The sequence below is a fragment of the Streptopelia decaocto genome (genome assembly GCF_964273445.1).
Source record: "Streptopelia decaocto genome assembly, chromosome: 4".
Lineage (NCBI taxonomy): Eukaryota > Metazoa > Chordata > Aves > Columbiformes > Columbidae > Streptopelia > Streptopelia decaocto.
In genome coordinates, this window is record NC_138658.1 from 62,263,811 (window position 1) to 62,291,214 (window position 27,404).

The window sequence follows — 27,404 nt, forward strand, 5'->3', positions numbered from 1 at the left end:
CATCAACTTTGGGAAGAATATGTGGATACTGCTCAGTGGTGTTCTCCAAAAAGAGAGACGACGTGTTATAACATCCCAGGGGGAATGGAAATGAGTCCAACAACTGCTCGGATCCCCATCTCATCCCCTATCGACCTCCCTTTCCTCACTGGCCACTTCTGGAAACGCAACACTGGGCCAGAGGTGCCCCTGACTCAGCACAGACATTTTTAATTTATGTTCTTAGTTTTAATTTAAATACTTCATGTGATGGGTAAACTCACACACCTTCAGGCAAATTGTTCCAATGGTTTGGTAGCCTTCAGACTCAAACCCTTGATCTGACCCAAACCCATCTGCCTTTAGCTTCCATTCGTTGGATCTCATGATGCCTTTTTCTGGTACATTAATGAAGAATCTACCCTCAGAAATGTTCTGTATAAATTCTGCTAGAAGTGACCAAGTCTCCCCTTAGACTTGTCAATGAAAAATGCAATATTTTAGTCCAATTATCAGGCACTTTCTCCTGTATGTTATGATACATTCAAGAAATGCACAAGCCTAAAGCCAGAGCTGTGTTTACTGGCCAAGCAGTAAATGCAACCAGGTGCTGGCTGACCAGCTGCACAACACCTGTACTTTACCTTCCTGTTCCCTCATGTGTAACTGCTTTTTTTTTTTCTTTCTCTTCTCAAAGTTGTATGCATTTACCCTTCCCAGATTCATACATATTTGCAAATATGATTAAGCAGGCCAGCATGTTCAAAAGTCTTTGGAGGTGTAAAGGATGAAGGGAAACACCCAATACTACTATTCCTTAAGCCTCATTTCCTTAGATAAAGAGATAAAGTGATTATTGTGCGCAGTGTGATGTAGATAACGCTCACCATGTGACCTCTCCTTCTCAATTCACATGGCAGGGGGGTTGGGACTGGATGATCTCTAATGTCCCTTCCAACCTCAGCCATTCTGTGACCCTATGATACTACTTTCACCAGCAATAATTTCACCGTTTTATTTCACAGTACATTGAGAAATACTGGACTAAAAATGTATGTGTGCCTTTGCTCAAAATATTTCAGTCTGTTTACCAACACTTAGCTTTTAATCTTTTTAATACCTGCAACTTATATTTTGTACAGTAATAGTTTTCGGTCAGAAAGGTCTGCTGCATTTATTGTCTGACAATGCATTTTTGGGACATTCACTACACATTTCCATGCCGGTCAAGGGTTTTACTACACATTGCTGCCATGTTGGCTGACAGTTACACGTTTTGTCAAATCGATGTGTAAGGTCAGTTCTGATGCATGTTCCTACTTTTGTTTTTTGAAATGTTGCATGGGCAGATGTGTACCAAAGGCTGGTGTTCCTGCTCCTTTTGTCTGGGATGCTGAACAAAGCAGCATTTCACTTTGTCTGGCACAAACGCTGCACGAAGTCGGGCGCAGATCCCCCAGCGCAGCCCAGTCTGGGACCCATCGCCATGTTCCTTCATGAACACCAGCTCGCTGCAGACTCTCCTCCTCACACCTTGTCATCTCCTCAGTTTTATTTGGGTGAAGCGAGTTTCCTTTACTTCATGCAAATGCAAAATGCCACTTCTAATTCCTTCCTACTTAACTAAAGGCATAGGAGCTGCTGTGCTCCAGCGTGCCAGGCTACCTGCTGGGCACGGCGACCCGCTCCCCAGGGACAGCGGCCGTGCCCGGAGCGCACCCGGGAGCCCGCCTGAGCCCGCAGCCCCTCCCGCGGCCCCGCTCAGCCTCCGCCCCGCCGCACTTTGCAGGCCTGGCCTCTGAGCGCTGCTCGCCGCGCACAACCGCGGAGCAGCCGCGCTGCCGAGGGCCGGGGCGAGCCAGCCCGCGCCCCCGCCGCCCAGGAACCCGCCCGCCCTCAGCCCGCCGTCGGGCCCGCCGCCCCGGGAAGACGCGGAGCGAACTGCGCATGCGCGGGGCGGCGGGCCGGGCGGCGGCACTCGCGGGGCGGCCGTGGTCACGTGGCGCCGGCGGGGCGCTCTCCGCGGCGGGCCGCGCATGCGCGGGGCGGATGTTACCGCCGGCGTTAGCGCCGCGGCTCTATGGGGAGAACATGGCTCCCTTCCCCGAGGAGGTGGATGTGTTCTCGGCTCCGCACTGGCGGATGAAGCAGCTCGTGGGGCTTTACTGCGACAAGGTAACGGGTGGGGGCGGCCTCTGCCCCGCTCCCCTGAGGCGGGAGGGAGGATTTCGGGAGTGCGCAGCTGTCAGCGCTCCGCCGCCCCGGCGGCAACTTCTCAGCGCTGCTGCGGGGCTCCCCGGCCCTTCCCGCCGCGGGGCTGCGCGGCCGCCTTTCCCACCGCACCCCGCTCGGCCCCTTCAGGCCGGGGCTCCGCCGGGCGGCGCGTCCCGCTCCCCTCAGCCTGGAGCAGCCGCGCCTTCCCGCCAGGCTGGGGGCAACGGGTCCCCGGCGCTCACCCCCCGGACTTGCTGCCCCGGGGTCGGGGAGTGGGCGCCGGGGCGGCCGCGGCGGAACAGCCGCCCCCGTCACGGCGCTGGCAGTGGGCACCCGTGGGCCGCGGAGGGGGGCAGGCAGGGAGAGAGCACCCTCGGGTTTCTATAACTTAGCGGTGCTGTGCGTGGTGCTCGCTAACAACCCGTGAGCGGCTGTGTGTGCGGGTTTGTGCGCAACGTTTAATTGGTGAGTGAGTGGCTTAAAGATGCCCTAGGTAGGTTTTTTATTTTAAGCATATATAATTTTACTCGTAGACAAAACTAATTCTTATTCTTGCATGTGTAGTTAGTAATCGAGGCTGATGTGTCACCTGAAAGGCAAACTTTGCTGCAGCAGCCCTGAGTGTAAGGGAAGGGTTTCAGGCAAATATTTAAAGCCAGTACTCCTGTTGAAAGAAGTAATGCCACCCATCTCTGTGCATAAATGGCTGTTTGGAGAACCAGATTGGCTAACAGACACTTAAAAGGAGAGTGAAGTTACATGGGAGACAGTATAATAGCTTAGTGTTGCCAACAGGGTGAGGCAGTTCTCCCTTCCTTCCCCCGTTAGCCTCATGCCACCTTGTGCTGCCCTGGCGCTGACCAGATCCTTCATGTGAGCCTGTTCAGTTTGCTAATCGAGTAAAGAAAACGTGAGTTGTATTTTGCTGGGTAAGCTAACTGAGCAGGCTGAGCAGAAGGTCGGGGGGGGAAGAAGGTAAGACCTTGTGTAATTTCACTTTGTCTTTTATCTGCAAGTGCGTTTGCAGTTAACTTTAATCTGTGGTGGCGTGAAAACTTGTGATATCTTAACAGAGTGGATTTTACATAATGCAAAACAAACACCTGGGACTTTTTTCCCCCCTGGCCCCCAGCAGCAATATTAGCATATTGTTGACAGCAGCTGAACAGTTTTTGTTTGAACCTGCAGATATCGTAGTCATTTGGGTTTTGTTCCTAGAGAGGCATGTCTGGCACTTTTATTGAGCCTCCCACAAAGTTTTGACCACGTTTACCATGACTTGATAAAACTGCCTGGGGAGGAATGGTTGTTTTTTCTAAATCTTAGTAAATTTGATTAAAACTACACAGTTTGCAATGACCGTAATCTCTCATTAAAAAAAAAAAAAAAAGTATAGGAGAGTTTTCTTGCTTCCTTTTTCTTTTGAAAAAGTGCAAGCAAGACTGAATGGCACTTTTAAAAAAGTGTTCAGTCTTGCATCCTTCAACCCTGCTTCAGAACTTGGCCTGGCCTATGACCTTTGCATCAGAAAAAATTCTCTGAACTGTGTTTGACTTCTTGTGTGACTGAGATGCTGTAACTAGACAACTGTAGTTCTGCTTATATGGCAATTATAATCTGTAAAGCCATGCTCTTTATAAATTTAATTTGGCCTTGAGGGGTCTTTAATTTTGTGAATTACCTTTTACTTGTTGTTCCTCGTGTTCCCTGTACACTGTAATATAGTTGATGTCTCTTAGCAGCTGAATTTAGTAAATTGCAGCAAAAGTTAGTGGGGTGAAATGGGTGCATCCCTGCTTTGCTTTTCAGGGGAAAAGCGGTAATGCTACTGATGGCTAAAGGATGTAGGTACTTCCTTTAGGACAGAGCGACACAGTTTACTTTGTTCTTCTGGGACTTGATGCGAGACAGGACAGTGAATCAGACATTTAAGATGTTTGATGCATTAGGAATGTTATCCTCCTTTTTTAACTGTTGCTAGCAGAGATCTCACCATACTTTTGCTGCACTTTTAAATGGCATTTTTACATGTGTTGTATGCAGTGCCCTGGACTTGGATAAGGAGAATAACTAAAATTCTGTTTTGTAAGGAAACCCAAAAAGTTATCACGTCTGTTGCCTGCTGTGATGACAAGTAGATTCTTCAAGCCCTCGGAGGATGTCCCCCCTGTAGGTAGTGCAGTGCTACAGCAGTCCTGATAGCGAAAATGCTTTTCCTAATGCCTGACGTCATCTTTGCCACAAATAGAGCAGATTCTGTTTTCCTATCTCTAGTGAACCGTTCTTCGTTTTCAGGAAGATCTTGTGCCCATTTGCCAATTGTAGCAATGTAGCAATGTCCTCCATCTTAGTTATCTGTTTTGTGGCCTAAGCAAACCGGTTCCTTCTACCTCACAATGTGGGTCATGGTTTCTGTACCTCGGTGTACTTGTTGCTTTTGTCGGGACCGAGCCGCTGTTCTGTAACAGTTGAAGCTATCTGACTGCCGCTGTTCTGACTGCATGCCTTTCTTGCTCCCATCAGCACTCGAAGTGACTCACAAAGGCTCTGGGCTGGCAGAGAACGTTGTTTTTTTTTTTTTTTTTTTTTTTTTTTAAGCAGGGTAGCTTTTCTGCTGATGCGGTGCTGGTCAGATGAGTACTGAAGCCAGTGTGAGGCGGCAGTTGCGACCCTGACAGCCAGCAGCTAGAATGGCTTAAGCTACTACGAAACCTCAGCCTAATGATGCCTGTGTTTTCCTGAAATCTGTTGTGCAAAATGCGGCACTGCTGGTGTTGAGTAGAGCAGATGTGTTGTGGATGTGTTAACTCTGCATTTTTTTTTTTTTAACAAAAAATATGGAAGGAAATTTAAATATCAGTCCTGAAACAAGCACAAAGCAAGTATGCTCCTGTTAAACTTCTATCCTGTATGTAAAACTATGCACTTGTCCAAGACAACATGTTGGTGTCCAGTAGCAACTGTTTCTGTTGTCACATTGTGATCTTGTGTTTCCTACACTTCAGAGTGTGCCACTCCTGTGTTACCAGCTTTGCCAGCTGTGGCTGAAAGTGTTGTATCTGTCATGAGGAAGCACAGATTTCAACTGATTGTGTATTGAAAATGCCATTGTGGTTTGTCTGGAAACATTGGTAGTGATGGCTTGGAGAATTATTTGCAAGTGCTTGAGCTACCCTGCTATTTCCCATAGACTGTATTAGTTTGCTGTGAGGCAAAACAGTATCAAAAACCTTTGAGAAATCATGCTTTGCAGCATGTATCATCTTCCTCCTAAGTAGTCTGGTTATCTTGTCGAAAGGAAATCAGATTCTTTTGTCTAAACAAATCTGTGCTGGCCAATTGTTACTTCATTAGCTTCAAAATCAGGGCTGCTCAAATTGCAGGCTCTGGTCAAGAGACACACGGCAATTAAATTTTGTCTGGGCCTTCCCCAGAGACCAGACACCCACTGTGGGTTTTCAAATTCCTGCTGTCTTATGGAGTTACTGCAGCTGAAGAGTGCATTTTCAAAGCTTTGTGTTATAGAATTACCCAGGAATTCAGGCGGCTTTAGGAAAAGGAATAGGAAAAACAGTCATGCTTTAAACACTGTAATGCATTTATTGGTGATTGGTGACTTGTTCCTATATCTTTTTTTTTCCTCTTGAAGCTAGTGTGAGACTTCATACTGTGACTGAGTAGATGTAACCACTAGCTGCGGCTGGAAGGGTTAATTGTTGATGATAGCCTCTGTGCTTGTCTGGCCCCTTGGTGAGCAGCTGCTTCATCTGGTGCAGGGAAGCAAAAGGTGATTCAGTAAAACCGGCTTACTAAGAGGTCAGACAAGCTCCAGGAGCAGGTTGACAGTATGGGAGAGGGGAACAGGACTAACCGTTTCAGAAGTGAAAAAGTTCTTTAATAGCTTTATTGTGAAACCTTTGGGTGTTTGATCAAAAACATCTAAGGTCCTTCTGTTTGCTTGACTTCAGTCTTCTGTGGTCTCACCTTTCAACAAAAGATCTCTGCAGTTATTTTTCATGGTTCAGTAATTACTTTGGCCGGTTCTTCCAGGAAATTTGGATCAATTTTGTCATGTTTTGCTGACTTGAATTCATTGAACTTGTATAAATATTTAACTAGTATTTTTCTAGCCTATACTTCTGACTCCTTAAAAATTAATTGCCATAAATATTTTTTCTAATTATCTTCCTTATGAAGACTTGAGCAAAGAAGACATTTAATTTTGCTCTTGTCATCTCTGCCTTTCCTGTTAAACAGTTGACTTAAAGTATCCCTTTTCTTCTTTTATCTAAGTATATATATTTATACTTTTTTTTTTCCTTCTGTGTACTCTGTCCTCCTCGTTTGAAGTGTAAATGCTGCTCTGTTCTACTTGCCTACAGTGATAAGTTTTTTGCTTATTTTTTGTAGGATTCTTTTCAGAACTTCCATATATCTAAAAAGTTCTTATCTTTGTTTCCTAATAATGATTTCTTTTTATAACTTGCATTTCTCTTTAATGTTTGTGTTTATTTCAATAGACTTGTGTTGCACTTCAGTTGTTTCTCTTCCTCACAAGTTTTGGCCTCTGTTGAAGAGAGCAAATTTTTTTCGGGTATTAAATTTGTTATGTTCTTGCAATAAGGAAATTGCAGGTGAACCATTTTAGGAGTGAAAAATACTCCTGAATTAAGTTAAATTGATGTTGTAAAGCGTTGGGCAGGGAATTAGGGGACCACATTATGGTCACACTTTTTGTGGCAGCAGTGGGGACTGAAATCTGAAAAATAATGCAAGTTATCAACATCCTGAATTTCTATTTCAAAGTCAAATATTTTTTGCTTGACATCCTTGAGAACAGAAAATGACTGTTCCATGAAGATAAGTATCTGCTTCTAATCAACAATGTTGATAAAGCTTTCGTTCTACTTTTGACATCCCTTTTCAGTATTTTAGTACACTGCCATTCATTTTCCACTGCCGCTTCAAACGTATGTGTTGATTTAGAAATTTGTAGTATTTGCTTATTACCAGTTAACATCTGTAGCATTAAGCACTTGCCTTTAACTATGTTTAGAATGAATAAACAGCTACTTAAGATGCTTAATGTTAGTAAGCCTGCAAACTATGGGGCTACACTATCACTGCAGGCAGAAGATGGAAGGAAATTCCTTCTTTCTTGATGGAAGAAAATTAAACCTACTCATTAGCATCCAGACGTAGGTGAGCAATTTACTGTCCATGCCTCTGACTATTTCGTCAGAGACTCTACCAGTTGTCTTTCTAGTTTCTGGATGCTCAGGAGTTCAGTAACTTACCTGTTGGGAACTACTGGGTTCAGTAACTTACCTATTGGAAAATAACAGCTTTAAATTAATTCTTCATGCAGAATATTTTGCAGATGAATCTGGAAGTGACAATGTGTTTTAAATATCTACATTTTAAAGCAAATGTATTTTAAGTAAAGTGCTAAAGGAGTCTGAAGTGGGGGACAGCAATGGTAAAATGGTATTTGGAGTTTAAGTGAGGCTTTTCAGATGTGCATAGCAATTTAGCTTCTTTTTCAGGACACTTTTAGTTCTTGTTGCCGCCTTGAACCTTCTCATCATTTTTTTTTTTTTTTTTGTCTAGCAAAACACTGATTTTTTTTTTTTTTCTTACCTATTGGAGCTTTGCTGTTTTGTCTCTCTTTTTTTTGCCTTTATAAGAAAAACCTGAGGGTATTTTCTTATGCCAGACACAGCAGTTGTTTTTTTTTTTCCCAAGTAATTACTTAGCACCTATTTTTGTTCTCGAATTGTAGGAAAAAAGTTTCCTGTTCACCCTTTGCATGTTGCTCTGATCTTTTGTCCTCTCTTCCAGCCTGCTCTGGAGAGCAGTAATAACCCACCTTTGCCCTTCTCCGCTTTAAGCAACAACAGTTTATTCTTTCCTACTCTGTGGCACCAAAAAAAAAAGTGATGCCCTCTAAAAAGTTAGAGACTGTAGTTAGTGTGTATCCATGTTCATACAGGTTTTATGCAGCTATCCTAGGATATGCCTTAACTGATTCATTAAAGTTGTAATTTTTGAGAGACTTGGCTTTTTATTAGCTTTTGCAGTTAGTGCCCAAGGTGGATTAAGCCAGAGTGGTGAATTTTTCCAGTTCCCACCCTCGACTGTGTTAGGAAATTTGTGGCGAGACTGCTGCAGAGGGGCAAAGACATTTTAGCTGTGTTTGTAGTTAGTGAGTTGATGCAGTGGGAGCATGAGCAGTGGCCTTGAGGCTGCTGTTATTTCACTCTTGGGACTTCAGATATGTCCTGACAGAAGGCCAAAAGGCCAGGTCTTAGCAAGAGCCTATTTGCGTCAGGAGGTAAGACAGGAACGAAGCCTTCTATGGCATTCAGAGTGTGTCTAGAAATGCTCTGACACAGATACCTAACTGTTCATCATGCTTTCATTTGAGGCCCTTTTCTTTCATGTGCTTACTTAGATTTTTCTTTAATGTTTTGTTGGGTTCATCTCTGCAGACCTGGTGACAGCCTGTGTCCCTTTACCCCTGCTAGATTACTTGTGGAAACCACACAGTGGAGAAGGCTCAGCTGATTTTTACCTGTGGTATGTTCTGCTCTGGTCCCCAAGGGGATCTGGCACTCATAGCAATTGCATCACTGAAAATCTTGGTGCAGTCAGTCTTGTGTTGTTATTTGTGTCTCTTTGTGAAAAGCCCCTCATGATTAAAAAACTGATCTACAGGTGCTCATTAGACAAAATTGTCTGTGTATGTAGTGCAAGAGAGTGATATGAAAGACCCCAATAAAAATGAAAATACAGCAGGTTTTTTTTTTTTTTTTTTCAACCTCCACTGTGCTCTTATGCTTGGCATTGGCAAGCTTGACCTTAGCCTTTCAAAATATAGAGAACAAGATTTTACCTGCCCTATTGCCTGTGCTCTTTGAATTAGTATTGTGCTGGTTGGTTGGTTGATATGGTGTTTTTATTTGTGTTTTGTTGTTTGTTTGTTTGTTTTAAAGGCTACTTCATTTTTTTAGTTAAGCTGCAAAACAGCTGATGAGATTACATAGAGGACAGGATTATATAGAGAAGACAGACAGATGGGCATTTGAAAGTTCTGGATTTTTTGTTGAGTTCTGCCAGATCCTGTCCTGCTTGCCTGCTTTACTAATTACTATTATTTTAGGTTGACCAACAGCCAAGAAAAGCACTCAGGGTATAAAACCTGTATTAGTCCTCTGATTTAAGGCTTCATACATCTGAACAGGTAGGGCGTGAAGTACTTTAACTGATTTTCTTACTGTTCACCTCAAATACCTCTACATGAAGATAAGCCAAGGAGTGCATGATTGCTGGAGCATATCCCAGGGAAGGTGTCAGAATGTGCAGCTGGAGGTAGGGGCAGAGCTGCTGCTTCTGGGTGTTTCCTCCTCCATCCCCACCCCCCAATTTACAGCAGATTAAGTATAACATGAAACCACATGCTCTTGGTGTTGACACAGGCACACCTTGTTATGGCCTTTAATCCCTTCATTTTCATGCTCGTAAAGCTGAGATAATATCTTTGCAGGGTGCAAGTTCCTGTCCTTCGAACTTTAGTGCTATTGCATAATGCAAAGTGCTAATACATAAAAATGTAATAGTGAAAAGTTGTAGCTGACTAGTAGTGTCATGCGGCTTTTTTAATGGTGCTATTCTATTCAAAAAAATGTTAGTTTTTCTTAACCAAAGTGATCTGCCAGCTCCGTAATGAAAAATATATTACTGTTTTTTAAATGATTTTTAAATCTGCTGAGTTAACTAGTGGTGGAAATGTAGTCTGCATTGATCATGGGGAATACTATGTCTTTATTTCACCTGCAGTGGTAATCAGCTGCTTGTATAGGTCTTAATGAGCAGAGTCGCTGCATATGGAAAGCAGAATATATAGGAATGACCTATCAAAAATTTTACTTGTGATGATATATGAAAAGGAAGAATTTTTTTTTTTAATGTTTATTTCTGGACAGAGTGTAAAAATCAGTTTTCCCTTTCCTGTTCACTTTCCTCACATTTTTGCTGTTTTCTAGCTTGTAGTTGGGAATAGAAAGCTGTAACTGGGAAAGTTAGCATGCAGCATGGACTTTGCTTCTTGCTGTGCTAGTCTGATAAGAACAGCTTACTTTTTCTTTATTCTGGTTGGTTACTTTCTCCTTTCCAGCTAATAGTATGCTTGGATACTTTTAAGGAAGAAGCAAACCTTTTCCACTCATTAAATATATTTTTGGCATAGATATTAGGAAATAGCTGTTTCACTTTACTCATTGTAAACTAATGTTTCTGGAAAATTAATTTTCTTCTTCTAAGAAGACTTTTTTCCATATTGGCACATATGTAAAACACTTACAGAAACCAAGTACTGTGTTTTCTTCAGTGATTAAATTAGCAGTCTTGAGCTTTCTTATTTATTCACAACAATGGATGGAAATATCTGTCTTCATCTGACAGAAAGTTTCATTTTTTTTTTTTTAATGAAAGCGCTAAAGCCACAAAGGAGATGCAAGAGTTGAATGTAGAATTACCTTCAGGTGGGTGTCATGAACATGAAGCACTGTATAAATAGCAATTGCTGTTAATCTTGCTGGTATTGTAACCTTGTTCTCAAAGAACAAAAATCAAATAACAAGCTTACAGTAAGGAAGGTTTATTTGCTCTATCTCTGTACATTCATTTTGACCATGTTAATGGCTCTGTTTTAGTCCAGTGGATTTGGGCACTTACCTAAAACTGGTATATGACTGTCTGAGCTACACTGATTTTTCAAGCATAGCTATTCTTTGATTGTGATTTGAGATTTAAAAAAAGATGTCCATCAAGTGGTGTCTTAATTCAGAGTTACTATTTTGTCCTGCAAAGGAAGGATGGAAATACCTGTTCTTGAATCAGTGGCAGAAAACTTCCAAGTTCTGCTTCTTAATAATCCTAATACTAGTTCACGCATTGCTTTCAGCCCTGATGAAAAGTCAACATTTCTGATTTTTATTTCAGTATTTATTTTAAGTACTATATACTGCAAACTCCCCTAAATTGACCAGTTAAGCATGAAGAACTTCAGAAGAGGACAGCAGTCTTAAGTTAACGTGGCCATTTCCTTGTCATGCTGTTACTTGGAGTAGATTGGGTACATTTTGTGACCTTGTGCTTTACTATGTTGCTGGCACCACAGCAGCCCTTGGATTACTGATGTGCCTTCCCCAGTTTACAAGATGTAAAGGTGATGTGTTGTTGTGTGTGTGCATTTTTAATAAGGATTTAATAAAGAAAGTTAATACTGGCTTTAACACTTCCTGGTTACTTCTGGAGTATGCCTGCATCAGCCAAAGGTCTCTAAAAGTGTTTCTGACAGAATTTGCAATGCAATTGACTAGTGGCTGTTTGTCACATTGCTCAGGCTGTTTGGATTACATATAATTCTTAGATTTCATGAGGCTTCAGGAGACACCAGGACAATTCCTCTTGTGGTAACACTCCTCAATTAGAGTTTGAATTCCAAACACAAGAACAGTTCTGCTGTAACTTACAGTTGTCTGAATGTAGTGTCTTCAAAAATCCAGAAAGCTCCCAGGTATGTCTAACACCTGTGGCTGTGATAATGGGTTTAGTGTGGCGTGTTTTAAGCCCACTTAGGGATCATACACATGCTGTGCTTTATATGTTTGAACATTCAGCAAATATTCTTAATGCAATCCATTTCTTCCCCCTTACTGTTCTTTTGGGATTCTCCATCTGAATTTTGGTTTTCTTTTTGCACTACTAAACTTCTGCACTAGTTTTCCTTGTTTAGAGTTGGTGAAAAGTGGAACTCGTAGTGGAGCAGCTGCTGTCTGTTAATAGTCTTGATCCCTCGTTATAAGACTTCATCAGTCCTGGTAATGAAATTAGAGATCTGACCGAGTGACTTTGTTGCTAGGCTGCCTGTCCTCTGAAAAGCCAGTTTTTCTCAGCTTCGGCTGACCTTTCTAATGCACTGATTGCTGATTCAAGTACAGTCGTTAAACTTCAAAATCCTCTCCATAATCTCTTGGTTATCTGCTGGACATCTCAGTAGCAGGGGTGAATATGCAAGTGTTCCTGGTTACAGTGCTTCTAGAGCAATTAATTTGTAGCAGGAGTTCTTAAATTGCTTGCACAAATGGATTCTTTCTTTATTCCAGATCTGTGGATGATAATAGGTAGGTTCAACAGAAGTTTTTGAGTCATGAAAAAACTTGGAGTCATGAGGATGAGAACATGGTAATTTGTAGTAGAACCAATTTTCTGAGATTTTTAAAAATATTTTTAAACTCAACAGCAAAATACAGTATTTTTGTCTAACCTTCCTGTTGCACACTTCAGCAGCCTTGTTTATGTTTTCACATCAACCAAAATGCCAAACATTTGTGGGAACAAATAGGATTCTTGGGGAAAAGGGCTTTCGGGGGCTGACTTCAGGTATTGCAGATCCTTATGGATAGAATAAGCAATTCAGAGACAGTCCTCAATCAAGAGAAATGCTACATTAGAAACCAAACTTCACTGTTCTTGAGGTCTGAATCACAAATGACTGGAGGTGAGGAGGCAATTCTGAAGATATATTTCTGCACCCAACTCCTGTGCTTGTTCAGACTTCTGCTTTTCACATCTCAGATCCTAACACAGGGCATCGCAAATGTGATTTTTTTTTTTTCTCTGACCTGTCATAGTTGGTCTAAAAGATACTGGGAGGTATGGGGGAAGAAAACAGCAAAACAAAAAAACCCTCAAACTTTGCCCTGTTTTCTATCTACACTGAGGCTAAGTAAATTTGTTTTTCCATAGTAACAGTGATTTTGCTTGTATGTACAGCATGTAATGTACAGTATGCACAGCTGGCTTGGAGTTGCATAAGCACTTGGCAGATGTCCAGTGTGTTTCGGTTGCATTGCTGCTGCTTGCCAGGAAGTGGCAATGCAGTGTCAGAATGAATAAGTACATTTGTGTTTGTGTTTTTTTTTTTTATTGGTGGCTTTTTTTTTTTCGTTTGTGGTGTGGGGTTTTTTGTTTGTTTTTTAATTTTTGTTTTTATTTTGTATTATGATAGAAGTTTTAGATTTCTCAATCTACGGTTGTTTTATATATGGACATATGTCTCAGATTCCCTTTTCTAGTAAAACCCTTAGATTCCAGAATCTTGGTAAACCACTTCTGAATATTCCAGTGGCTTGTTTTCTGAATTAAATGTTTTTATTTGTAGAATTCTTGCTCTTGTATGCTGCTGTAGGCTATGATTCTTGAAGCTGCATGTGGAATAAAACATAAGAATGGAAAAAAAAACCCAAAACTTTCTACATTCACCAAAGGAAAATGCGGTTTCAAAACATTGTTGCTAATGGTGACTGTACACATGTAAAAATGGCACCACCTTGTTGCCTGGAACTTTGTGCTGTATTGATTTGTTGGTTCTTGGTTCATTGGAAACCTTTTCCACTAGCTAGGATAGCTTGTATTCCTTTGGTGGGGTTTAGCGTTCCATCTGGACACCACATCCCTGAACATCGGCTCAGGGGCCTGTTGAGAACGGACTAACGTGTAGATCTGGGAAAGCGGCCGAGCCTATCGGTTCCCTGCTGGGCCGGGAGATTGCGCAGAGTTCTGCCAGGATATCCTTCCACTCTTGTTTATTTCAGTGTTTCACAAGATTGGCTTATGTTGTTTAAACATGATTTTGACTTTACTGGCTTCTTAAAGCTGATGCCACAACTGCATTGTTCTCTCAAGGATGATCTTCCTTTAAGAAGTTCTCATACTTCTTTCCTGTTTTATTAAGCTCTGTTCATTCATGTGGAATGAGGCAGTTGCCTTCAGAATTTGTGTGATTAAATGTAACACGCTTTTCTTTACAATGCGCATTATTACGTATATTACACTTTGTTAAACTTCTGTCCTTATCATTAGTTCTTTGTAATATTTCTAAAATTTATAGCTACTTTTTTTTTTTTCTTCAGAGCCTGTGATGGGAAATGCAGTAACATAGTTACAACTGGAAATGAGAGAATTGTGCAGTTAAATCCCTTAGTTTACTTAAATGTAATTCACAAAACACAACATTGTAATAAAACTACTCTGCTAACTTACTTTGGGGAGTTAACAGAATTCCACTGCAAATGAGTTACTCTTTTAATGAACAGTGAGAGCAAACTTGTAAGTGCAAGGACTGTGCATAATGAATTTTGAAAGTTTTAAAACAAATTTGAGGGCTTTATATAGAATTTGTGCCAATTTATGTTAACAAAAATCAAATGGCCAGTCATGAAGGTTAAAATAAATTCTGTTAATTTCAAAAGTCATATTAATAGGGATATTATATAAATGTTAATGTCTAGTATGAACAATATTAATTCTGCCCACTTCTGGAAGAAGTTGTATTAAATTGTATTTTAATGCACCATTAGAAAAATTACAGGAAAGTTACTATTCAAACAGAAGACTACTTTGTGTGTTTTTATCAATGCACTTGAATCTCTGATTTTTACCTGGTGCACTTGAAGATTAAAAGCATTCATTACTCTAATTTTTGATGACTTTGAAGTGAGTTGCTCAAATGGCAAATTCAGTTTTTATTTTTGCCAGTTCTCCATATAAAACTGAAGGTTTTAAGCTTTTATCTTATAAGTAATGGGAACAGTTGATAATTGGAGCTAATACCCATTCTAATGATTTAACTTGACCTTGACATAATTTTAAGAGATTTTTTTTTTTTCATGTGCTTTTCTTTCTTGCAGCTTTCCAAGACCAACTTCTCCAACAATAATGATTTTCGGGCTCTTCTGCAATCTCTTTATGCCACGTTCAAGGAATTTAAAATGCACGAGCAGATTGAAAATGAGTGTATCATTGGTTTACTTCAGCAACGTAGCCGGACAGTGTACAATGTGCACTCGGACAACAAACTCTCAGAGATGCTTAGCCTCTTTGAGAAAGGGTTAAAGAATGTCAAGGTAAGTAGGCTATAAGAAGAACTTGTGTCCTAAGGAAAGTATGCTGGGATTATGTTTTAGTTTACCTCAACTTTTCTTGATATTCTACAAATAAACTAAAGCAGAAGAAAAAACATTTTTGGTTTCTTGATACAGTAGTGAAAACTTTCCAGTCGAAACACCAATTCTTTTTGCCATTCATCGCAGTTACAAAATTTCTAGTAAATTTTTTTTTTCAGGGCTGTATTTTGTGGCAGAAGTCCATCACTGCATAATTGGAGGCATTTTGGAGAGGTGGCATGAAAGTTTCGAATATGAAGACTGCTCTGCTAATTGGTCAGAACAGTTTCTGACTACAGACATAATGGTTTTTTATTAGTTTGTTAGGAAACCCTGAGTGTCTTTTTTTGTGGTGCGTGGCATTTTATTATTGTCACAAATGGAGATGATTACCCGACTAAAAAAAAAGAGTGTTGTTGTATTTTGTTAGTGAGTCATGTACTCCTTCCAGTAATCTGTTGCTCAGTGATGTTGTTAGTGTTCCAGTTCTTAAAAAACTGTAAATGTTATTTCTCCAGTTGGCTTTTTCACGACTTAACTGCTTCTCCAGTAGAATCCTATTTGACTTCTGCTGTGTGTTTCCTCTGGGTTACCCAACTCCACTCCCCTGTCCTGTACTCTTAAGAACTATAGTCTCTAGTAATAATTTGACATCCTTTGTTACTTTTCTAGTACACATGGTCCATATTTTCAGTAAGAAAGACACTAAATATGCAGTTGATTTATTCTATTTTACTGTCTAAGGCTGTTTTTTGACTTGGGTATCCTGCAAATATTTTTTTCCCTGTGTATATCAAACATTAAAATTTGTCTTAAGCTCTGTCCATTAATGATTTGTAAAAGGAAGTGAAGTGAAGGAGAAGGGAAATTTAACACTCTTGGCTTTGTGTTATGCCTTCTCTGGTAGGATGCTGGTGTTATTCTATTATTTGACTTAAGTGTGGAAAACCAGATTTCTGTAGCTCTCTGTAGATATATTAACTGTTTAACTTTTTTTTGTAATGTGGTTACTTTAATTTAAACTGATGGCTTAAGCTTTTTTTTTTTTTTTTTCTGTAATAGTCAGGGTTTCTTGATGTTGTAGAAGGTGGAAAATAAAAACTTACAACATTTACTGTAAGAGCTATGAGGAACTCCAGTATGTTGCAATTATTGGGCAGACTTCAGAACCAACTTCGTATTACTGGCACAGAGAACAAGCTAACAAATTGATAGATGAGGCTGGTCTACCTTTAGCATTTAAAAGTCAGTTACATCTTTATTTAAGAATTTCTTCAGTTTCCAGACTACATATGTACAGAACATGTCTGTCTATAAATTCTGATTGTAATTTGGAAACTAGAATTGTAGAATAACTAATGTGAAATGTATGCAGTTAAAAGATGAAGTGGAACTGCTGTATCCTAGAACAATTCTTATGCAGAATATGCAAATACTTATTCTGTTACTACTTGAACTTTTGGTGAGACTGTAGATTGGAGCAAAGACTGAAGTTTGCCAAAGTAAAAATGTGATTAGACAAGTTAATTCATATCTGGTAACAAAATAAATTGGAATCAGGCAGGAAGGGAATACTTCGTTCTGCTTAGTAACAGGCTAGTACAAACTGTCAGCTTGTCCTGAACTGTAAGTGAGCATATTCTTACCATGAAGTAGAGCAAACATGCTGCATGCATGAGGAAGACATAATGGGCTTTACTCTGAAAAACAGTTCAATCCTTGAATGAATGGACAAGATTAGGTTATAGTTAAATCTTTGCTTTCTTCTCAGAATGAATATGAACAGCTAAACTATGCGAAACAACTGAAGGAGAGATTGGAAGCCTTTACCAGGGATTTCCTTCCTCATATGAAAGAGGAAGAGGAGGTAGGTAAAAATTTTTCTCAAATATGATGCTGATCTTCCTTGGGGTTTGGAATGACTGAATAGTGACAAAGGGCTCAGAGGTTCATTTTTTTCACAGTTCTCTGTTACTCTGCCAATTTACATTCAGGGCTGTGGTATCATTGTTCTGTTCTCTGACTTCAAAGTGACACATTCCAAAACAGTGAACATATTGAAATATTATGATGAAATTCTGGTCCTTTAAAAAACTGATGATGAAAGTCCACTGGGGCTGGGATTTGATTGCAGCAGGTAGTTACTTAAGGGGATGTCTAGCAGAACTTAAAGGAAAAAGAGAAGTCCTGTAAACCAGTGCTTCATGACTCAAACTGACACTCCCAAACAGCCTCTGACCTATATTGGACACATAGACTAGTACTGCCAGTCTGATGATTTATGGGTATCCAAAAACTGGGAAGCATCTTCTGAGGAGAGTAAATCTTCCAAAGTCTGTCCAACAGAAATATTTCCTCATGTTTTTCTTCTGTGCCACTTTGCATTCCATGTGAGTATCTCGATAAATTATCTCGTTTAAGCAACTTTAATCACTTCCCTTTTCTGTTGGGGAAAACAGTTAAACAGCTTGTCTGAGACTACGCAGTGATCCACTGGCAAGCAGAGGGTTGGAGCTCAAAACTTCCATCATCTTGTGTTTAGGTTCACTTAATGTTCGACATGTTTTACTTGGAGAGAATTTGTAAAGGAAAATTCTGTATTGGTAGGTCTGTGTAGCACTGTTGGCTACCTCTGTCAGCAACAGACTTTTTCCCCCCGCTTTGCTTTAGGTTTTTCAGCCAATGTTGATGGAATACTTTACTTATGAAGAACTGAAAGATATTAAGAAGAAAGTAATTGCACAGCACTGCTCACAAAAGGAGGCTGCTGAATTCAGAGGTCTTAGTAAGTGGAATCAAGCGGAAGAGCTTCAGAAGGTCTTTAAGTATTCTGTGGACGAGAAGGCAGATCAAGGTGAAACATCTAATTAAAGTTATAGTAACTTTCAAACTGCAATTTTTATCTAAAAAGACACACCAGTTCTATACCTAAAGTTACGTATGCACAGTTTAATCAGTTTTTATAAAATGGGAATTTCTTCAAACCAGTTTTGAAACTTCAGAGACTTGACTGTTTGATACAGGCTTCTTGGCAGGTTGTAATGTAGATAGTACTTCATTCTTTACCTGTTCTTGATCTTTTTCCTCTTCCTTCCCTCCCATGGTAATATTTGAGATAATGAACAGGCAGAAATTGTAATTAACTTCTGATTTCATTCTTCCACTGAAATTGTATTTTCTATTTGCAGACCCTGCATTTAATTATTGGTTTTTAGGACCACTTTGTAAGCTCTTGTTGATGGCTTAATAACAGAATAGTTAGCCAACTCACAATATTTCAAATTAAAAGCAACTCACCTTCCCCAACTCCACTACTTAACTTTCCTGGGCTCCTCAGGAATTGGGAAGGAAGAAACTGTGTGTGGAGTAATGCAAGGGAATGAATCCGTGCAGCATGTGAGTAGGTCAGATGAAATGTGCGTTCTGGAAGTGGGTATTTCATTTGTATTCATCTGTAGCTACCTTTCCTGATGAGGCTTAGTCCAGAAGGATAACTACTAAAGTGCACTTCAGGCTTGTTTTATGACTGTTGAAACAGCTCAAGTTGTTTGTGTTTACAGTTTTCACTCTTGACTAACAAAGTAGAGTTGATGTGCCCAAGAAGGGGTAATTAATGTACCAAAAGTGTAATACTGGGGTGTGAGACTGATAAGTAGAGCACGCCCTCATGAACTGATTTTGTGGTGGTGATAAGATGTGAAAAACTTGAAAAACTACTCTGTAATCAGATTTTTTTTTTTTTTTTTTTTCTGATGAAACTTGACTTCTCTGAACTACTGAACTGGTCATTTTCTGCCCTCCAGGTGAAGCCTTCAGAAAAGATCACGGTCCGCGGTGTGAAATGCTATTGAGTCTGAACAGATGAATATGATAGAAGTAGCCTTATGGCATTACTTGCTGTTACGTCTAGCTGGAATACCAGTTTTGGGACAGTAGTAATTCTGCAATGGTTCTGTTCTAGACTTTAGGGAGAAGGAAGTATGTGTCCTGCACCCACTTTTTAAAAATGGAATAAAATAACACAGCTTGCAGTCCTGTGAAGCTTTAACTGCATTTTAGTGTGAAATTCCTGATAGTTTACCTGTAGCAACTTGCCCGGTATACAAATATATCGATTCCTCAAGTAAAACTGTATTTAATTATATTTTTTGAGGTAGCAATAGATTATCACGGCATAAAGTTGAAATTATACTCACTTTTGAAGCTTCTTCGCAAAAATAAACCTGATACTTGTCTTGCTGTAAAATCTTGTGTACTTTGTGTCCTAACTTTAGAAGTAAATCCCCACTAATTTGTGAAACCTACTATTATATTTCTAAGGACTCCTGAAAACTATTTTAGAAATATTTTTTCGCAAGTAAGTTGTCCTCAAAGAAAACATTAAAAATTCTCTTAAAACAGCAAACACCCCACTAACCAAAGCACTGAATTTGTTATTTTATATAGTTTTCAGCTCTCTTTGTACTGTTGTGATAAGGGAGAGCTACGGGAGATGGTTCCTGCTGCTGTCCACTGAAGTATTAATTACAGTGGTCAAATTTTAGTCTCTAACCTAATATTTAGTATTACTTTACAACCTGAATATCTTGTCACCATTCAAAAGTTAAAATTAGTTATCTATACTAGCAGTTAAAGCTAGAAATAAAATGAGACAGCTGCAAAGAGTTGAGCATGGGCTTCTTGCTGTGTCCCAGCTTTCAGTGAGAGTGGTCCCAGCTGGTCGGTTCTGGGTGCTAGTGCTGTTTCCTGAGAATGTGGCAAAGCAGGTACATATATATATATATATATATCTCATGTTTGGCATAGGCAGTTTTTTAAAGCATTTAATTTGTTTTCATTTATAGTAGATACTCCTTACATGTTGCTGTGGTTGAGCAGCAGCAGTTTACTTTTGTCCAGGGCTTTTTCTGGACCCTTGTGGGGGTCAGGGTTGGAAAAAACTGCCAGTGGAGAAAATGGCAAACAGAATAACGGGCTGATTTTTTTTTTTTCCTTTATTTGTGTTGTTTAAGGTGGTGTTACAGTGAAAGTTTTTTTAAAGCCAAAGCGATACCTATTTTTTTTTTTCAACTCTTTTGCCAAACAGCTGTTTACATTTTTTTGAGATGCTATTTTTTTTCATTGGCGTAGTCAAAATGTGAGTTCCACTATTCTAATTTAAAACTGTGAGGGTGTACTTCACTTAACACGCACTTTCTGTATTTCAGAAACTGAAGTAACAGGGCACACCACAAATATTACTAATCTTCCTCCTGAAGTAATGCTGACCATTTTCAGTTACCTTAACCCCCAAGAGTTATGTCAGTGCAGTCAAGTAAGCACTGAATGGGCACAGTTGGCTAAAACTGGATCGCTCTGGAAACATCTCTACCCTGTTCGCTGGGCCAGAGGTAAGTTAAATTTAATTCTTCCTTTGAAAGCATGTAGAAGGTCAGAATTTCTTAGTCTATAGAAGAGAGTGCTTGAGTATAGGCTGACATGTGCAATGAACCTGACAGCTGAGCATCCTGGGAGGGTGTATCCATCTGGTGAGGATAGTGCCCTCAAACTTGGTTAAACGTTTAAAAGCCTCAAAGCATACCTGCATCTCGTAGAATTAGGACACTAGAAGTTGTCTTGGTTGTCACTCACGAGTAGCTCTTGTGTACACACTGTTGATTAGTTTTACTGAGGTTTGTTTGCTTGTATGAATGCTAAAAAGTATATTCACTAATACAACATCTTAATTATAATTTAAGAATTTAAGGAGTTTTGGATTTTAAATGCTGCTGTTACACCTACATCAGCAAAATTTTTATTTCATTAGGTTACTAGGTAGAATGAAAATTTAAACCAAGTGGAGTCCTAACATTTCCTCACAATCTCTTACTTTTTGTAGTCAAACTTCAAAGAACCGTATGAATTAGTATTAGTTCGTTTTAGTATTGATTCTTCAGATATGTTACTTCAACAACTTCTACTGCAGTAAAGATTAAGTGGGTTTTTTATAACTTCTGTTTCTCAAACTCTCCTGTTAATTAATATTTCCTGTTGACAAGTGTAACCTTTGTGAAAGTAATTGTCAAAATAGACAAAATGCTCTCCGTTCCAATGAGGCCAGTTACAAGTTACAGAATATTATTTGTAGGTTTAAATATTTCTGGTTTTATTAGTCCTTATTTATGTGAATATTAAACAATCACTGGAATATGGCATTGCAGGCTTCACAATTGCTGCTATGTCAATGTAGGTGAGTAAAAAGCAGACAATCTGTGCTGCTTAATAAACTATATTTTATGTGCCTTTAAGATTTTTAAGAGAGAAAGCTAACAATGTATAACTTAAATTTGGAGATACATGAAAGCTTAGAACTTCTTTCTGGCCACACCTTTATGACTTCTGAAATCTGTAAAAGGCAGAGAGGAGTTAAATGACTTTTGGTCTGAATTTTTCTTTGTTGTTGTTGTCTTAATCTTACTGAAAATAATAGTTTTGTCCCTTAGCTGCAAAAGACTGAGCGGAGAGGAGAGGTTTCAGAGTTCAAATTGTTAAATTTTTATTTTTGGCTAAAAATTAGTCTGGATAATTCAGTGCTAGGCAAAAAACGGTAACTGGCAAGTGTTTAAAATGACTTATTCCTAAACCTGTTTTTGGCAGAACAGGAAGGTAGATTTGTGACGTGCTGTCTGCACCACTGTAGTTGTTTGTGCAGAAGTGCTGTGAACTGGGTGGAAGCTTCTCAAGTGGGATTTGCTGCCAGAGGGGAAAAAAGAACATAAAACTACAGGCTTAGTTTTGATTTTTTCTTTCCCCCCTTCTAGTACAGAGGGGGCTTCTGAGCCTTTTTATGTGTTATAAAGATGGGTTAAAGAAGATGAGAAATGTTACCAAAACCTTTTGCTTTGCAGTTGTTAATAATCAATTAGGATTTCATTGTCACTTGCTCATATAGGAAGACTTGTTCCTTTAGATACTGCACAACAGAAGTTACTGTTGCTTTGGGGGTAGCAGGATCCCCCATGAGGGAAACAGGAGGTTAAGCTATTTCTGTTTTTAATATCTCTGTGCTCAGGGAGGCAACAGACCTGCTTTATACCAAACCAAACACTACAATAGACTCAAACTAGAAGTAATTTAATAGCTTGGGGAGAGGCAGTGCCCTACGAGGTAAAACAGTGGAACTGTTGCTGATATTAATGTTCATCCAGATGTTCTAAAAAATTGTCTATTGATTTGAGTCATATATGTTACAATCGAGTATTGTATAGCTATTATAAGTAGTCTACTTCTGGAATGGGGTTTCTTGATCCTGGAGTGGTCATGTGCAGTGACTAAAAAACGGGCTAATAAAACAGATCCTGGTTGGTTGAGTGTTTGTGAGATTCCAGAGGAAAATGGAAATGTCTTAAACCTAAATATCTTACTAAAAGTTGATGGTTAATGTATCTACCAGAAAGAACTTCAGCTCATACACAGTCCAAATATTCTATAATCGCTTCTGCTATTTCTGCAGTCATGTTGGACCCTATCAGAAAATAATGACAACAGACATGTCTTAGAGTGGCATAGTAGACTGTGAGTTCTGTAATGGTCCTGAAACTGTTCCAGGAGTCATTTTAAGCTTTAAAACTTAAATGAAATCAGAATTATGTTCACGTTCAGTCCAACCATATTTGAGATGAATGCAGAATTCATTTATATCTTTAGGTCAAGTATACTAAGAAGTTACCATTGCTGTTTTCTGCAGTGATGAGAAGTTTTAAATTTTCTTCCCCCCCACTTTCTTCCTCCTTTTGGGGGATGAATAGGTGATTGGTACAGTGGTCCTGCAGCAGATCTTGAGATAGAACCTGATGAGGAATGGGTTAAAAACAGAAAAGATGAAAGTCGTGCTTTCCAGGAATGGGATGAAGATGCTGACATAGATGAATCTGGTGGGTAAATCTGATTTTGGTGAGGTTTTATGTTTTGCTTTTTTTTTTAAATGGAGTTTTTTCTGTAAAATCAGTTTAAAATACAATTTTTTTTTTAGTTTATTCCAGTACATTACAATAATGACAAATGCAATAATAATTATGTTCTATCTAGATTACATGCTTACTAAGCCAAGCAGAGTTCTACAGTAAAGAAGTTGGCAAGTTTTGTCTAGCAACTATTTAAGATTCCTGAAAGGAGTGCTTTTTTTTTTCCCATTTTTATTCTGACTCCCAGTGGGTGAAAAACAAGAAGAGGAATGAGGGGCAAGGTGGGGGAAGAAGCAGGCAGCTGGTTTTAATAAGCTGAATTAATTCGTCTGGGAGAGAGCAAACATGAATGCAGGTACAAGAAAATTTAGGGGGATGTGTCTGGAGTTAGGAAGGAGGTAAAAGCTAGGCTTCATCTCTTCATTATCTTGCATCCTAACGCATTCTAGGATTAATATAAAATTCGTCTTAAGCTGTTCTATCACGGGATATGAAATGCTTGGTAAGATTATATTTCAATGTATAAGCTGGTGGAAACAGCTGCCTCAGACAGGCCTGAGCAGTACGTAATCTGTAGTAAATATTTCTCTATGTGCTTTAATGATACTTTTCTGTTAAGACCTTTACTGTTTTTACTTGCTGTTGGAGTTAAACTCTTCAGGACTGTCAGAAAGGCAAACAGTTTTTAAAGATGAGGCCTAATTTGTATTTTGAGCTACAGTTCAGCAAAAGTCTGATGTAAGGTACTGTCTGAAACTTACGCCTTAGAAAGCTTTCTTTAGTTTCCCGAAAACTTGTTTGATGCAAGGCAGCAGTGTGAATTCCAAATGACTCAAAGCATATTTTCAGTCTTTCTCTTTGGTTTTATTTTGGCAGAAGAAGCAGCTGAAGATTCACTTGCCATTAATATAGCACAAATGGAAAAACGTTTACTTCACGGCTTAATTCATAATGTCCTCCCACACGTGGGCTCCTCAGTGAAGACGTTAGTGTTGGCCTACAGCTCTGCAGTGTCTAACAAAATGGTATGTCATTTGAAACTGGCATTTGATAATTGTGGCTATGCAGCCTCTAATTAATAACTGAGGAGCTTGAGTTTAAAACACTCAAGTAGTGAAAATGAGCTGAAATTCAAGAGAATGTTAATTTGTATGTTGCCTCTTGACACTGTGTGCAGCCTTATTAGCTTGTGTCTTTACTGATTATTTTCCTTTTCCAGGTTAGACAGATCTTGGAGCTTTGCCCCAACTTGGAATATTTGGATCTCACTCAAACTGATATTTCAGACTCTGCGTTTGAAAGGTTAGATAATTGTTGTTTCCTTTAAAAAAATAAAATCTAACTTTTTTTTTTGGGGGGGGGGGGGGGGGTGGGAACCTTCAGATATGTCTTGGCAAATACATAACTTGCCAATAAAGAGACAAATAGAGAAATTACATTCAGGATTCACATATAACTAAGAACTAAACTAGAATAACAAATCAGCGAAATAGCAAGTGAATAATGTAATTTTGTAATGGCCAGTTAAAATGCTCTGTCTTCACTATTGGATATGTATTAGCTATGAATTTGTAGCTGTCCATAACAATTTTGTTCTAGTATTAGTAACTTGAAATTGCTCATAGATTTTGCAGAGTCAATTAGTTATGGTAGTTCTTCATCTGATACAGCTGGCTGTGTTTGGAGTACTGCGATTTATTGATCAAATGGTGGGCAAAGCTCTAAGGCTTAGATGCAGTAACTGTGGATTCCTGCAGAAGTTCCATTGGTGGCAGTAGGTCTTATTGTGATATTGAAACTTGATGGGTACTTTAGTGTCCAATACTTTCATCATACAGCGCTCTCAAGTCTTCTGTGCTAACAACACAGAAAATTTTACCAGTGTGGATGCTAGTAACAACACTCTGCAGCTTGTGCAAGAAGCTTTAGTTGAAATAAAACTCCTTATGGAATTTCTGTGGCTCAGAAATCAATCTTTGTGAGATTTTGTCAATTTCTAGTGAAAGTGATGTTATTTGCCACTTCTTATATATGTATATTTTTCAACACCCCAATTTAGAACTCAAAAAATGAGTTTGGCTTGCTGTAAATATAAGTAATAACTTACAGAAGGTAAATTATAGTTAACATGAGCTATGGATAAGTAAAGGTCACTTAAATCAGGTATACAGGGGTGAGCTTTTGATAATATGGCAAAGTTTGATTTCTTTACCATCTCTAATCCTAATCACTTTTGTGGAATAGTTAATACTGTACACAATTTATTTCATTAATCCAGCTATTTTCTCTGAAAGTACTGGGAAATGACAGGAGGGTATGTAACTTAAGAACACCGATATTTCAATATGTATAAACAACCAAGCCTGAGAAGCTCATAGTAAAAATTACAGCTATTAAAATACTTTGAACTGAATATTTTGTCTCAGATTTTTTTTGGCAGGGTGAAATAGCTAGTTCAGTAAGTTCACCTTTTGCAGCCTTCTGAGAGGTTAACTGTGGTGTCTAGTAACTTAGATGGCTCTTGGTAACTGCGTTATACACAACAGAAGCTGCTTTTTGAAATTGTTGGCACATGTGTATTTTGTGTTTGCGGTCTGATTTGCAGTTTAAAAATTTGTTTGATGTATGGCAAATTTGAAGTCTCAGTATATGAAAAAAATACAGGTTGTTACTGATTCATGATTCATTTTGCTTTTCTTCAGCCATAATTCTTCTAGGCACATATACAGCACTCACAGTATCAAATCTAACCTGTGTGGGGTTTTCTTTATATATTCTGTGAATTAATATAAGTATTTTACGTATGAACTGTTCTTTTGTATATTTAACCTTAACACCTATTCCTGAACACACACACACACACACACACACACACACACACACACACACACACACACACACACACACACAAAAGGACAAAACAAACAAAATACTTTTTTCCCTGATTTCAGTTGGTCTTCAGTTGGTTGCTGTCAAAATCTCCACCACCTTGATCTGTCTGGATGTGAAAAAATCACAGATGTGGCTATAGAGAGAGTTTCCAGAGCTCTGGGTATCATATCAACTCACCACAACAAAGGTATTCTGAAAAGCTGTAGAAACAAGAATGCTAAGACTTTGTGGAAAAACAGAGAAATTACCCTGCAGTCCAACAAGAAGTATAATAGTTTGCGTGAAATCAGCAATGAAAACCTCATTGAGGGAGGAGATGGTGAGCAGCACTGGACTAAACCGGACGGCTCAGAAACCTTCAGTTCTGCATACGTGTGGATGCTGGATGCAGACGATTTAGCTGACATTGAAGATGCTGCGGAGTGGAGACACAGAAACGTTGAAGGGTTTTGTCTTATGGAACCAACATCCCACATTAATTGTTCTGCGTCTTGCTACAATAGAGACATTTATGGATTAAGGACTAGAGGGTGGCAGCAGCACTGTGCTTCTACTGACTTGATTTATTGCGGTCATGCATTTTGTTGTGCTGGGACAGCACTAAGAACTATTCGAGCACTTCCAGAGTCCTCTGCACTGTGTAAAAAACCAACAAGGACTAAGCAGTCAGAGAAAAAAGACTTGGTGTACTCTGGAAGTGAAAAAACAGATGAAGAGACTGCACGAGTTCTTCAGTTTCTCAGTCTATCTGGATGTTACCAGATCACAGACCGTGCTCTCAGGTGAGGAGATGTTTTTGAGCTATTTTGCTGCTGTACATTTTTTCTATTTAATTTGTTGGGTTATGCTGGGGTGAATCTGCGTAGTTTCAGTAAAAACTTACCAGCACTACTTCAATAAAAATGTTTCAAGTAGTTTTGCATCTCAAAATATTTGTAGTACCGCAGCAGAATACTTTCTCCAGCTTTTCCTTTGGGGATTTAAAAAAAAACTAAATCTTCTAGATGTATCCTCTGAAGTCAAGTATTTTTATGATTTGTTGTTCTAGGCAGTATTAATGCTTTTAGATTTGAGCTTTAGTGGTTTCTTATTAAGAAATTGTGTTGAACCACATTTTTTAATTTTTTTTCCTTGTAATGCCTATCACTACACTTGAAGCTTTATAGAACTGGAGTAACATCTCATTTAACCTGTCTGGATAATGACATAATTATGGACAGGCGCAGTAGATGGGCCAAAGCCAAGGGTTGCAACAACCCCAGGCAGCGCTACAGGCTCAGGGAAGAGTGGCTGGGAAGTGCCTGGCAGAGAGGGATCTGGGGGTGTTGATTGACAGCCGGTTGAACAGGAGCCAGCAGTGTGCCCA

At 39.3% G+C, this 27,404-nt stretch overlaps 1 protein-coding gene across 1 annotated transcript in view; it reads left to right on the forward strand.

Moving 5' to 3' along the window:
* The first annotated feature begins 1,995 nt into the window (after positions 1 to 1,995).
* The window catches only part of FBXL5 (F-box and leucine rich repeat protein 5), a 35,865-nt gene continuing 10,456 nt past the window's right edge, over positions 1,996 to 27,404 (forward strand). Inside the window, exons 1-9 of the mRNA XM_082052026.1 lie at positions 1,996 to 2,154; positions 14,949 to 15,164; positions 16,975 to 17,070; positions 17,874 to 18,057; positions 20,411 to 20,593; positions 22,991 to 23,116; positions 24,023 to 24,171; positions 24,366 to 24,448; positions 26,098 to 26,820. Coding sequence (XP_081908152.1) covers positions 2,029 to 2,154; positions 14,949 to 15,164; positions 16,975 to 17,070; positions 17,874 to 18,057; positions 20,411 to 20,593; positions 22,991 to 23,116; positions 24,023 to 24,171; positions 24,366 to 24,448; positions 26,098 to 26,820 — 1,886 coding nt within the window. The 5' untranslated portion in view covers positions 1,996 to 2,028. The remainder of the gene's footprint in view (positions 2,155 to 14,948; positions 15,165 to 16,974; positions 17,071 to 17,873; positions 18,058 to 20,410; positions 20,594 to 22,990; positions 23,117 to 24,022; positions 24,172 to 24,365; positions 24,449 to 26,097; positions 26,821 to 27,404) is intronic.